Below are 14,308 nucleotides of genomic sequence, written 5' to 3' on the forward strand. Positions count from 1 at the left end.
AATTCTACAATTCAGATAATTGTATATTCAATGAGTATTTAGAACTTGGATAAATGGTAATGCAAGAGACTGAAAATAACTAATGTGGAAACAAGCATCAAAGCTAGAATAGAATCAAGGTATTTATTATTCCAATTGAAAGAGGAACTTAAAGGTTCAAAGAGAGTTATCTGGTTGGAATCAAAACTCGGAGGTTTTTAATATAAGAATATGGTTCATCAAATACAGCATGTGTTTTATATGTAAAATCAAATTTGGGTTGGCATAGCTAATTTATAGCCATGATTATTTTTCTCTTCTCTGCATGAATTTTGGAAAAGCAAATGCTTCAATAAATTACATTTAGATCTATTTCTAGAAAGGTGAATCTAAGCCCATTAAAGAAAACACATCTTTTACAAATATGACTCTTTTCCCTGTGTATCTCTGGACGCATGCTTTATATTAAAGTACAAAGGAACTGACAAAGCAATGCCTAGAGTATTTCTATAAATGGTTTAATGGGGTAGTGTTTTGAAGTGGAACATCTTGGTACACTCAAATGGTTCCTTAAAGGCACCATTTCAAAAAATTAAGCTCCTATTTATCTGCAAACCATGCCCTCTATCAGGGAAATGGTGTTTACACTTTTTTGACCAGGTTTCCAGTAAAATCAATTTTCACATGGCCTAAAAGAAAATATATAGAAGCAAATAATTGTTTCTTTAAGATGACACACTGGAATTGAGTAAGAAGCATTAATCTTATTATATATCTAAGATACTGAAACAACAATAGATATCTCAAACATTAGGTGCTGAACAAATTAAAAAACCTGTGGAAAATTTTCTGTATCAAGGTATTTTCCCCCCACATATTACGTTCTTGACATTCTAAAGATGGCATGCTTCAGATGATTGTAATTTGCTTGTATTCTTGGAAATGAAGTAGGGGAAAAGTGTGATATTCAGGATTCAAAAATGGGAGAAAAGTAAAAATATAGTGCTGAGTTCTAGATAATTACTAAAACGAAAATAAGAAAAATAATTTAAAATATTACTCTGCTGTTATTCAACATGCATTGATTCAACAGGGGAAAAACACTTATGAAAAAGTGAGGCAAAATATCTCAAAAAGAAACACAATTTCAAGATGACATTAAGCAGCTAATATTCTGTTTGAAAGCCATGGCTTTTGGTAGACATTCATGTTTCTTCTTCGAGTAATACACTTTGTGCAATTACTGATAGAAAAACTCTTATTAGAACAGCTTATTGAAAGTTTCATTAAAACTTAGAATGTATAATATATTAACGTGATTATACATTAATAGTGTATGATTGTTTCGGCATGTTTCATTGTTTGTTCTTTTTCATTGCTATGCCATATTCCTTTGTAGAGTTACATGCTAAATTTACTTTTTCCATTCTCCTGTTGATGAGCATTTGGGTTGTTTTCTATTTTGGGCTATTTATGAATAAAGCGGCTATGCATATTCAAAAAAAAAAAAAAAAAGCAAGCAATGCTGAGGGAACTTAGAGTGTGCTGAGGATACATTCTTGCAACCTTACCTCACAAGATGAGCCAGTGTATCCTGGTGGACACTGACAAACTTCCACAGCTGCTGCAGTGCTTCCACCAGTAGGGTAGGAGACAGCAGACTCAAGGTCAACAGCGCTCAACCTGGGGCAGAGGGGGAAAAAAGACGGTAAGTACATAAATGAGTTCTTAGGTATTACATAGCTGGAGAAATAGCATAGCAACAATGGTATACCCATTCATTGTTTATCTATGCTGAGGAAGAAGACACAACTTGAAGTTCTGGACATTTGTGATACTAAACTGAGTATGCTCAGTTAAAAGCATGACAATTTCCAACATCCACAAGTGCAGTGCTGAAATGACAGGAGAATGCTCTTCATGTCTCGGCTGTGTTTTGATTTTCATTTTTTTGGAGAGAGTTTAAAATCATATGGTTACGGAAATTTTTAAAACAGAAAACATTTCCCATGACAGTTTGATTTATTTTTGCATTTAAACTAGAAACGCGGGAGATAATATTAATAATCCACCTTAGCATTTAAACTGAAGAAAGAAGAAGAAATGAAAGCAATCTTTTTTTTTCTTCAGAGCTAACCCTGCATGTTGGTAGTAGGTATAAGTGTAACTTTCTCAAATGCTCCGTTGAATTAGGACTGTCTCTGTGGTTTGTTTTTGACCTGAGTTAAATTCATTGTTCTCTGTTTCTGTGGGCTTCATTTCACTGGTACTTCTGTACAATCTGGTAACTTTATCAGAGTCATTTGGCATAACCTATTATTTCAGAGAAAAGCTGCCTTGGCCAAATTGAAAATGGAAAAAGAAGCTGATATATATATATATTTAAATGTTAAATGCATATTTAAAAAGGATATATATATATATATCCTTTATATATATATCCTTTTAATATATACATTTAACATTTAAATAAATGTTATTATTGTCTTATTGGCTTTTCTTATTGTTTAGTAAAAGAAAATTTTACAAAGCTTAATTGTCACAGTTTCAGGAGTCAAATAGATCAGAATTCATATTCTACCTCTGGTATGTGCTAAGCTTGTGGCCTAGGTAAAAATTACTGATTCTTTATAGGCCTAAATGTTTTAGTCTATACAATGGAGATAACATAATAGTACATAAGTCATAAGCTTGATTAAATGATTAAATAAAAATAGTATAAAGTTATTGATACAATAGGCACACATAGTAGGTGATCATTAAATACTAGATATTTTATTAACATATTTTCACTGACTGTTGAAATCAAATAAAAATGACTTCATGAGTAGTATAAGAAATAGCATTTGTGCTGTTCCTATTCTCCATTTTTTTTTTCTTAGAGACAGGATCTCACTCTGTCACCCAGGCTGAAGTGCAATGGTAATGATCATAGTTCACCATAACCTCAAACTCCTGGGCTCAAGTGATCCTCCTGCCTCAGTCTTCCAAATAGCTAGAACTACAGGTGCATGTCACAATCCCCAGCTAATTTTTCATGTATTTTTTGGAAGCATGGGGTCTTACTATGTTGCTCTGGTCTTGAACTCCTGGCCTTATGTAATCCTCCCACCTCAGTCACTGGGATTACAGGCATGAGTCACTGTGGTTGGCTCCCTAAGTGATTTTAAGGTGTGAAAATAAATTGTAGGTAAACTCTAAAAGCACAATATTAAATGACTGCTATTGCCTCCCGGTAACAATTATAGCTTTAAAAAATTGATAGACCTTGATAACCTATAATATGAATCTTTTAACTATAAGAAAGTTTCAACTGACTCTTACTAGGGCCTGCATTTTAATTTATTTTCTCAGGAGTGATGGTAGATTTTTATTGATCAGTGATTCACACTTATCAAAGAGCTTGCCAGATTAGGGACTCTGTTTTGTAATCAAACCAGAGAACAAAGGTAAAGGGCTCATTATAAGATTTAAATGTATCTTCAAAAGTGACAACCTTTAACCAAGTTGTAGCCTTATCAGAAACAAGCTTCTAAATTGTATTGTTTTTACCCCCCACTTTACTAATCCCAGACACTTGGCAGTACTTTGGAATATGTATGAGTATATATATGATTAAGAAGCAGAGAAGGAAAGTAACCTTGAAATCACCAAAAATACGCAGTTGGATGAAATCATCCCGGAGGATGCTAGGTGGCATACAAATTGCCTTTAATTGAAGATAAACTCATCTAACACTATTTCTTGAATGTTGTCTTCTCTAAGGTCACAGACTGGAAAACCTAGTCGAGGGTCCTAGACCTGTAGGCATTAAAAATCACTGTTTTACAGTGTCGAGGTTAAATGTGTCATTTGAACATCACTAAATGGTCTTCTTTTCCCCCTTCACTAAGAAACATTGCACACGAAAAGATGTAGCGTCACAGGCGTTTGTTTTCTTTCTATTATTTGAGATGAAATTCACATCACATAAAATCACCATATTAAATTGTATAAGTCTGTGCCATTTAGTATATTCGAAATGCTGTGCAACTTCCACCTCTATCTAGTTTCAAGACGTTTTCATCAGTCCAAAAGAAAATCCTGAAACCATTAAGCAGTCACTCTCGAATCCCCTTTTTCTCCAGCTCCTGTCAACTGACAATCACTATGGATTTACCCATCCTAGATATACCTCATGAATGGAACCATGTAGTATGTAACCTTGGGATCCAGTCACTCTCACTTAGCATACTGTTTTTCAGGTTCACCCTCATTGCAGCATGTATCCGTATTTCATTCCTTTATATGACCGAGTAATATTCCATGGCATGTATATACCATATTTTGTTTATCCGTTCGTCTCTTGACAAAAATGTGTTTTGTTTGCACCTTTTGACTGTCAAAACTGGTACTGCTGTGAATATGCATGCTTTTTGAGCACCTATTCTCAATTCTTTTGGGTGTATATCTAGGAATAGAATTCCTGGGTCCGGCGAGTCTTCTTAACACAACAGGGTTCGGAAGAGTTACTAAAGATAGTACCTTCTTAGGTTGGTATAAGCTTATGAAATACCCCTTGAGAACAGAAACCCTCTCACGTCATTTATATATGCAGCATGACCATCTCAATACACTTTTGTTGGATGGATGGATGGAAGGATGGGCAGATGTAGATGGATGAGTAGACAGATGGATAGATATAAACAAGAGTAACTAACTAAATACACACATAAATGAATGAATAGATTAATTGAATGTAGTTATATTAGAAACAATGACTAACAAACCCCATGACAAATGATATGATAAAGCCTACTGTTCACATTTCAAATGAATAAAATCAGATAAGTAAAAAAGACAAATTACTTGCTTGATCTGACACAAGAAATAAGTGGAAAAATGTTAGCATTAGGACCTGAGGCCAGAGACCAGAATTCACCTGAATGTATTCTGATATCACACTTTATTAAACAGCAAATTGGGCAGCTGCATATAGATACAGTCCCAGGATTTCCAATATAAAATAGATATGCAAAACTTAAAGCACGAGTTTTGGAAGTTTCAAAATAGGAGAGTAAGTAGCTGACTATCTTAAGGAACAGTTTAAAAAATAAAGACACGAAAACAAAAATATTTTCAGTGAACTGCCAAATTTCATTTGTCTTTTGAACAACAGATGTTTCTCTCCTGAATCTGTATAACCATTTTGAGCTATGAGAAACTTCACTGCTCAATCTTCTTTCCCAGAAATAGTCCACATTAGCATTCACTGAGCAATCCCAATGTTCATTAGGTTCTGCTATTTGTTAAATGGGATTTTAATGTGTTTAACAGTTTTAAGTGTTGTTCATGAAGAAGTCTGCAGTGTATTTTTTCCCCCTCAGTATGGTCATTTTCTTTTTCTTTCTTTCCTCCTTTTTTTTTGATATGGGGCTGCATTCATTTAAATATATAATGTTGGCAGTAATAAACTACTATATTTTGGAGATGCATGAACTACCAAGAATTGTCAAGTAGTCAAATGTTTTGGCTGACTGTTCTTCATTATTATGTCTTGAAAACACAGATATGATGATGGATGATTAGAAGAGAAAATTATATAAGCTACTATGGAAAATATTGGAATCACATCAAAAACATTGTCCTGGTACTACCTTAAAGGTTGTGCTTAATGCTCTTGTTTTGCTACATTTCCCACCAGAGTGAGATTCACTACACTGCACTAAGACAACCACCACAAAACACAATACTTAAAAATAAAATAAAACAAAAAATCCCTTGCTCTTAAAACATTTTAAAATAATTCTTTTCGATTTTATCCCACTTAAACACATGTTACTTTGGGTGAACCATGATAGATAAAGATTTTTATTACTGTTAAAGTGTTATATTATTTTACCTTAGTGCAAACATAAGATTATTACTCAAAACTTCCTGTAGCCTCTATCTTGTGAAAATTCCACAAAATACCGCACAATTAGAAGAGCCAGATACCTTTGCTTCATTCCTAAATAAGCAACTGAATCATTCAGTGGCCTGCCAGTTTCTGAGTGGGCAATCTGAGAAAAAAGCAAGACACTTTCTTCAGTTATTTTCAATCCCACATCAAGTAAGAGAAGCAACAGAATCGAATACTGCTGTAGCCATTTATTAAATAATACATAAAATGCTAACACAATAATTCATCTCTTCCTGGTTAGCCCTACCAGCATACATGGTAGACACTTCTATTGTGTTACTTACTATATTATCATAAATGGACGGTATGTCTACCTTCCTTCCCTCCTCTACTATGTCTTGCATGAGTTCACTGATCATTTATCCATCTTTGTATTCTTGTTGCTTAGCTTAGAACTACTGCATCTTAATAATTACTACTCACTGAATGTCTGCTGTCCTCTGTGCACTGTAATGGGGGCTTGAAAGACATTTCACTTAAGTATCAATGAACCAGGTATAATAATCACATCTTTATCTGCAACTGCAAATGAAGAACCCAAGGCTCAGTGGAATCCCCTGTCTTCCACAAAACAGTTAGCAAACAGTGCAGCACAGATTCACGTCCATGTGTGATTTCAAAACCAGGAGTCTCCTTGTTACCCTACATTACCTCCCAACATATGCTAGATACTATGGCAAGTGCTTTCTATACACTGTTTTCTCACTTAATCATCAGTCTTGAAAGTCAAATATTGTTTGTGCCATTTTACAGAAAAGGAACTGAGAATTAGAGATACACACATGGAAAGTGCTCAGTAAATGTTTGCAGACTGAAATAATCCAATATTTACAGAGTAGCGTTGGAAGGTGGTCAAGGATAATGGGGAGGAAACACATGTGGGTTGAGGTCCTGGCTGTATCTCTTACCAACAGCCTGATGCCAAGCTAGTTGCAAAAATCCCAGTGTCCTTATCAGTATAATCTCTTTAAAACATGGTTCCCTGAATTATTAACTTCAAAAGGTAGAATTATACTATGCATCTATCAAAACTATTCCATCATCATCAAAGATGCTTTGGTCACAAACATTTTTTCTAGATTATTCATTACATAAATTCTGTAGAGATTTTTTTTTGACACAACCTTCCCCTCAGTTTTGACACAACCTTCCCCTTAAAGTCATGTAAATATATCTTGCCTTGAACAGAGTCTGTATTTATTTTTAAGCAATGAAGACACTTGAGGGATAACATGACAACATTATGATGGGATTGTCTATGTTGTGGTAACAACTCCAAATTCTCAACAGTAACAGAAAACAACGGTTCCCTCATGTAAAATCCTCTCCGGGCCTGGGTGACCATTCAGGGCAGTTGACCCCTACGTGCTGTCAGGATTCCTGGCTTTGATCTTCTGGTTGCTGAATAAGCTCCAGAGACTCTCACATTGTCAATTCAATGTTTTCCTCAGGAAAACACATGCATTATTTCTGCCATGTTTCATTGGCTATACCAAGTCTTGTGACCACATCTACCCTCAAGGGTTAGAGAAATGTGATATCCACCAGGCGAGACAGGAAATTTGTTGAACTGTACTAATATCTACCAAAGGGTGAAAGGAAAATATATTCTGTGCAGAGTTCTCTGTCTAATATTACAGGTGCTTTAAAAAAGCGTTGCTTGAGTTAAAAGACCGAAGATGCCACTAAATCCAATATTTTGAGCATTTAAAGGAGAAAGATGTGCAGTGAGGTTAGGTTGATTTCTCTTACATTTTAAAAAGGAGAGTAAAAACTTTTCTATTTTTGTCTTCATCTTCCTGGTGAGGACAGTGAGAAAGAAACTAATTAATTTTATTGAATAGCTCTCAGCATTCTAGAAAAGAATGACAGTAAGAATTGTTACAGTTGCAGAAATAGCAGCATGGGTCTTACTCTAGAGGTCTCCAAATCTTGATGGTACTTGGAGAAAACATGATGCTGCGGGATGAAGCAGGTAAGATAGAAATACTTCATATTTGTGTGCTGATTTGCCGTTCGCAAAGTGCTTTCGCAGCCTCTAATTCAATTCGCCCAGCGACCTTTTGAAGTTGGCAGGGCAATAGTCCTTCTTATTTTCCAGATGAAGTGATTGAAGCCCAAAGAGGTCAAAGCCGTACTTATGTTTGCAGCTACTAAGTAGCTGAGTGGAAAACAAAAGTCAAAATCTTTGACCCCAGCCCAGTTCTTTCACTATAAGTTTCCCTCTAACTACACAACAGAAGGAACCTAATCCCATTGCTGAAAGTACTGTGGAAACAAATCCTCTGCAAATAAGTCCAAACATGAGTTTTTGCTGAGCTTCAATTTACTTGTGCTTGCACACAAACAGCACACCAAGTCAGGAGCCTACTGTGCAAGACAAGTTGAAATCAATTCAAGTGATGTTTTACAAATATGACTCAATCTACTAGCGGCTCAGAGCTAAATAAAATGTAACAAGCGTACTGACTCGGGATTCATGCCGACTTTCGGCTCACCTGAAGTGGATAGGAGCTGCAAATCTAACCCTGGCTTTTTCAGAAAGCGGCCACCTACTTGGATTAGTTCACAGTTCACATAGCCACGGCCTGTGAACACATGGCTCGTGGATGGGGATGTCTCAGAAGACTGCAAACGAAACTAGTGATTTTAAGATGCATAGACACCGAAATTGTCTGACATAAATCAGGGGGAAATGTCTTTGTATTTACCAGCCTGGGAAACAATGCTGATGAAAATAAATAAGCCCCCTAGTCACTTTCTTTGTCAGTTTGGTTGTCATTCATTTTGAAAGCTAGAGGACTCATCTCTCTACACTGTTTAAACATCGTGACAATCTCTACCTAGTAAATGAGAAAAAAACGTAATTAATTCCTAAGTGCGGCTTCTCCTCTTCATGGCATTTTAACCCAGCTTCTCGCGGAATTGCCTATGCAGAAGGGGTACATTGTTCGGCAAATGTTCTGTTTATGAATCTGCAGTTCTCTCCTTTGGGGAAATGGTAATGATGATTATACTTAGTTGAAACGATACCACTGAAAAGATAAACTAGGCAATGCAGGCAAATGATGGGGGGGCGGTGCAGGGTGGTTCAGCAAAAAAATCCAATATTGAACACACTGCTTTGATTAAGAGTAGGCCAAGTTGTCAGTTTGGGATTGCCTTTGATCATCTAACTTGATCTGATTTCGAATGAAGTTCCCATGACATCTTGTGTTCCTCTTTATAGTAGAAAAAGAGACAGGTAAAGAGCTCATTCAGACACAGTTGACGTTAAAATTTTGTCAGACAGAAATGTTAAGATGTTAGTTTTTAAAATGGAAGCTACAGCCACCTACAGTCAGTCAGCTGTAGGCATGTTTGGTTCAAGTCAAGGAGTTTTTTCTTAAAATAAAAGAGAGAGAGAGAGAGAGAGAGAACAAGGAACTCAAAGTGTTCCAGGTAATGTGTACTTTTCTAATGATCATGTATCATTTTCATAATAATTCTGAAAAATAGGCATTGGTATCACTACTTTACACCTGAAACCAAGATACCACAAGGCCCAATCACTTGCCAAAGGTCACGCCTATAATAATCGATAGAGCTTATTGAATTCCTATTCAGTTTGGCACCAAAGCTCACGCTCTTTTCTTTATATCATGCGTAGTGTTAAGAGTATTTTATATTGACTTGTGTGGTTATTTAAATGGAACTTTACATTTCTTACTATATAGACTATTAAGTGAGAAACTAGTAAATTAAATAATAGAAGAAAATACTTTCCAAACGACTTTCCAAACATAGGTACCCTAGAATTACATCTTTTTCATTTTTCACTATCTGAGCCATCATAAAAGAGACTTTAAAAATAATTTTTTTGAGATAGGATCTCACTCTGTTGCCCTGGCTGGAGTACAGTGGTATGATCACGGCTCACTGCAGCCTTTAATTCCTGGACTCAAGCCATCTTCCTTCCTCAGCTTCTCAAAGCGCTGGGATTACAGGTGTGAGCCGTTGTGTCTGCCATAAAGGAGACTTTATTCACCAGTATAGGATTTCTCAATATAGAAATCCCCATTTATCCACATGTTCTGACAGAATTGCGGAGTAAATCATCAATAATAATTTATTCTGAACACTTAAAGGAGACACATTTATTCTGGATATTTAAAACTTTAAAGTCTTAGTAGCAACGCCTTTCAGAAAATCAGGGCTCCACTGTTATCTGCTATGGGAAGACAACAAACCCCAGGGACCTTAAAATTCACTCTTCAGGTTCCTGCATGTTTGCCCCCAAGGTACACCTGTGAACACTGGAGATGCAGTTCTTGCTTCTACCTGAAGATGGCATCCATCCCAAAGCTGTATGTGATTTGTAGGAGGACTCTCTTCAAATTCGCAAGCACTGTCATAAATTCTTTTCTACTGACTGGAAAGTTGGAGCCATGTATGGTGAACGATTCTTCTTTAAGTAACAATACATTAACATGCTCTTCGGACGGTTGCAGATACACCTCATCTTGAGCTGTGCTGATTCTCAAGTCATTTCCCTAAAGGGGAGGGGGAAAAAAGTATCAAAGGGTAAAACTGAAAAGAAGTAAAATGTATCTGTATTTGGATTCTCCACCCATTGGATTATCCTCAGCAGGCTTTTAATTTCGGGTTGGCTTTTCCTATCACTCAGAAAATTTCTGGCATATTTGAAGGGAAGGCAATTGCAATTTCAATATTAGCCTTAGCCAGTGGCATCACTAAGTACAAGCTTCTTGGCTTTGCATGACATCACTTCCTCATTAACTAATATAATAGATACCTGACAGCTCAAAAACATGTATGTGACTATAAACACCTTGATTTTACACAAGTGCACAACAATTACATATTTCAAATATCATATTTTATGATGGATGTGGGTTGTGTAGAACAGTAGGAAAAGAAGCTTAAAACAATGGATTAAGCTATTATTTTAAAGACTTTTCTATATGGGAAAAAACAGACAATAAAACAAATTCAGCCTAGTGATCACAGTAGGATAATGGCTTCATAATAAGGAGTATATTGACTGAACTGTGTATGACATTTAGATAATTCTACTTATCTAGTTCATTCATATGAACTAACCATATAACTATTTCACATTTAGCGAACCCCTTTTATCTTCAAGGAATTCTAAAGTGCACATCTAGTTGTTTTATATGTATATATATACACATATAATGTATATATGGACACATATATGTGTATATATACATTTCAGATTACTTCATCCAATACCAGAAAAATCATCATGTTTGAGAGAAGAATTTCATTTGAAAAAATAACTTGTCATTGTCATTTTGTCATTGATTTACATACATGAAAGTTTCAAGAAAAAAACAGAGCCTGGTGCTAAATTAACATCTACCCATTTGGAATCATGAACATGCCTGCATGTGTATGCCTCTAAATATGTATGAGTGTCAGGGGAAGGGTATATATTGTTGGAAAGAAAGGAGATGAAAAAGGTAGGAGAGAGCTTCTAACATAACTTCAGGCTCCAGGCATTCTGGAATGGCCTACGGAGCTCCAACTCCGGAAAGCAGTTTCTCCTGTATCTTTCTTACCTAAAATAGGATTTTGAAGGCAAGATTTAATTACAGCTAAATAAACAAGTTTCCTTTTTCATTTACTTTTGACTAATAGAAACAAGGAATTAGACAATAAAATCTACTTGGGAAGCAAGGGGAGATGGAGAAAAAATACAACTATGTAAATTAGTATTTACCTAAACATTTTCATCATATTTATAATCTTGGAAACATGGTTATTATGTGCTAAATTTAAATTTCAAGTCTGATCTAAAGGTCTCCTTTATCATTCACAATGATGTACTTGGGAACACAATGGATACACTTAATCTTGTAGGTATGTCTAGGAGTTAAACAAAAGAGTGGCATCAAAAAATTCCTAAGGTATATTTTTCTTTAGTAGTAAGTAACATAAGTGAATGTCAAACCAGGCAGGTAAAAAACAGCCCTGGTAACCCCAGGTAACATAAGGGTGTAATACAGTTGAACATAAATGATGCACTCAGTACTCTACCTCCAAGATAATAATAAACTGGAGAGCACGTTCTGTATCTTCTTCCTCTTCTTCAAGGTCATATGATATGGTAAAGGTCAGTTGTCCTCCTATTGCTGGGAGCTACAAGACAGAAGATGTATAATCATTACAGGACAGGAGACATACTAATAAATCATGCTTTGCTTATTATTTTTAAATAATTGTATTGTCTTAGAGGGCAGTATTTGGAAGAAGCAGAAATCGCTGGAACGCAGAATGGGAATGATAGACATTTCTTAAGAGTAACCTTTCTCTGAACCTTACCCATCAACTGCAAGCCTGACATAAATATAAATTCATGTATCATTTTCCCCAGTATTGCAGGCTTCCTGCAATAGGTTAAGTTCCATGAAACCGAACACAGACCCTCCTGTCATCTTCTTAGTCTACAGTTTGAGCTTTACAAATCCCAAACAGAGAAGGATCTTTGTCAAAATTGGGAGATTTCTACCCATCCCTGAGGGTCACTCACTTTCTAGGAGTCTGAAGGCTTTCAACAAAGACATTCCTTCATCTGACAGGCACTTTATAGAACCCATAAGCTGAGCTGAGAAATGTTGTTGGTCAAAGAAAAATAAAAGGTTAGCAGTGGATTTTGTTATATTAAAATTCAATCAAAACTGCCAAAGAAAGTATACTTTCCCCTGAGCCATCAAATGAGCTTAGTTCGAATAAATATTATCCTCTTTTCATTAAGCAAACTTATTTCCTTTAACACACATGCCAAGCCCCACGCAAAGTATACTTGAGGTTTACATTTTCTGACATTGACAGTCACCTTGCAGACATTTTTTTTTAATGGGAAAGCAAAATCATGTATAGGACAGGAATCAAAATTGAAGTTGCTGAGTGACAGATTCAATGCAAATGCTGTAGTCCTTTTTTAAAAAATTCCACTCCAGCACTGTAAATAAAGATATTCATAAAACAAAGCTGATGATTTGTATTCTGCTGTTTGCTCCATGCTGACATGCAGAGACCCAGCTTCTCTGGGGTGGCTCTCTGTGGCGTTTCGCGGCAGACCCTGACCAGAAAGCAATTCCTGACTGGCAATGCTCTGGATGGAGGAGGAGGAGGAGTCCTGATTCCTCTCAGAGTTGTTCCACAGGGAAAGGCACATAGCTCGCCGCCAAGGCTGATTAAACAGGATTTTAAATTGCAGCTCTGCAATGCCTTCTAAGAGCTCATTACGTGGTGCTCTATAAGGAACTAAAATTCAGAAAACTTTTATTCCCCTGATACACTGAGAAATGGCCTTACTCTAATGTCTTTTCATATATAAAATAATAAATATCTGCCTGGAATATAGCACTTGGCATTATTGTGAGCAATGAGGGTGAACCTATGTAAAAGATTTGGGGTTCTATTAAGATAAGCATTCAAAACCTCACACAGAATGCTTGTTCAAATCAGTGAGACATCTCCCCAGTATGAAGAATTTAGAAAAGCAATAGGAAAAACAATGTTCCACATATTTCAAGGAGGACTGAGCTATTTGGAATTTTCTAAATTAATAAAAATATTTAGTAAGAGATCGAGATTTCAATTTGAGAAGAACATTGGAACATAGGTCTGTAGCGTTCCAAAACTTTTGGGATTCCAAATATATGTCAATTATTTAAAATTTGGATTACATGTGTTTTAAAAATATGTTCTTTAAAAAGAAAAGAAAAATGTCAACTTGATTTACAAAATGATTGTATAATGCTTAAATAAAAATAAATTCAGAAATAAGAGTAATTTCCTATTTTACTGATAAAAATAGTGAAAGTGTGTGCAATTTGGATATCCATGCTTTTAAGACTATATAGAAGAAGAAGAAAAAGTCTCATGTACAATATTTGATTTGTTTTTTGTTGTTGTTGTTGTTTTTTGAGTTGGAGTCTCACTCTGTTGCCCAGACTGGAGTGCAGTGGCCGCTCCCGGCCACCGCAGCCTCGACCTGCTGGGCTCCGGCGATCCTTCCGCCTCAGCCTTCCGAGTGGCCGGAATTACAGGCGTGCGCTACCACGCCCAGCTGATTTTTTGATTTATTGTAGAGATGAGGTCTCGCCAAGTTGCCCAGGCAGGTCTCGAACCCGCGGGCTCAGGCAATCCACTCACCTCAGCCTCCCAAAGGCGCGGGATTACAGGCTGAGCCACCGAGTCCGGCTTATTTGATTTGTTAATGCTGTTTTTATAACTACTTATAATAGTTATAAAGTCATATATTACATAGGTAATATGAGAGACAAATTAGAGATGGAAAAAGGAGAAAAAAATATACAGAAATAGAGAGGGACCTTACATAGGTCAGTGTTGATA

At 36.1% G+C, this 14,308-nt stretch overlaps 1 protein-coding gene across 1 annotated transcript in view; it reads right to left on the bottom strand.

The window, feature by feature from the left end:
- Nucleotides 1-14,308, bottom strand: part of LOC103267277 (laminin subunit alpha-2) — a 443,000-nt gene that overhangs the window by 246,011 nt on the left and 182,681 nt on the right. Inside the window, exons 13-15 of the mRNA XM_008064880.1 lie at nucleotides 11,984-12,085; nucleotides 10,241-10,452; nucleotides 1,551-1,662 (exon numbers count right to left, since the gene is read on the bottom strand). Coding sequence (XP_008063071.1) covers nucleotides 1,551-1,662; nucleotides 10,241-10,452; nucleotides 11,984-12,085 — 426 coding nt within the window. The remainder of the gene's footprint in view (nucleotides 1-1,550; nucleotides 1,663-10,240; nucleotides 10,453-11,983; nucleotides 12,086-14,308) is intronic.

Source organism: Carlito syrichta, unplaced genomic scaffold, assembly GCF_000164805.1.
Source record: "Carlito syrichta isolate Samal-C Ts95f unplaced genomic scaffold, Tarsius_syrichta-2.0.1 Scaffold308095, whole genome shotgun sequence".
Lineage (NCBI taxonomy): Eukaryota > Metazoa > Chordata > Mammalia > Primates > Tarsiidae > Carlito > Carlito syrichta.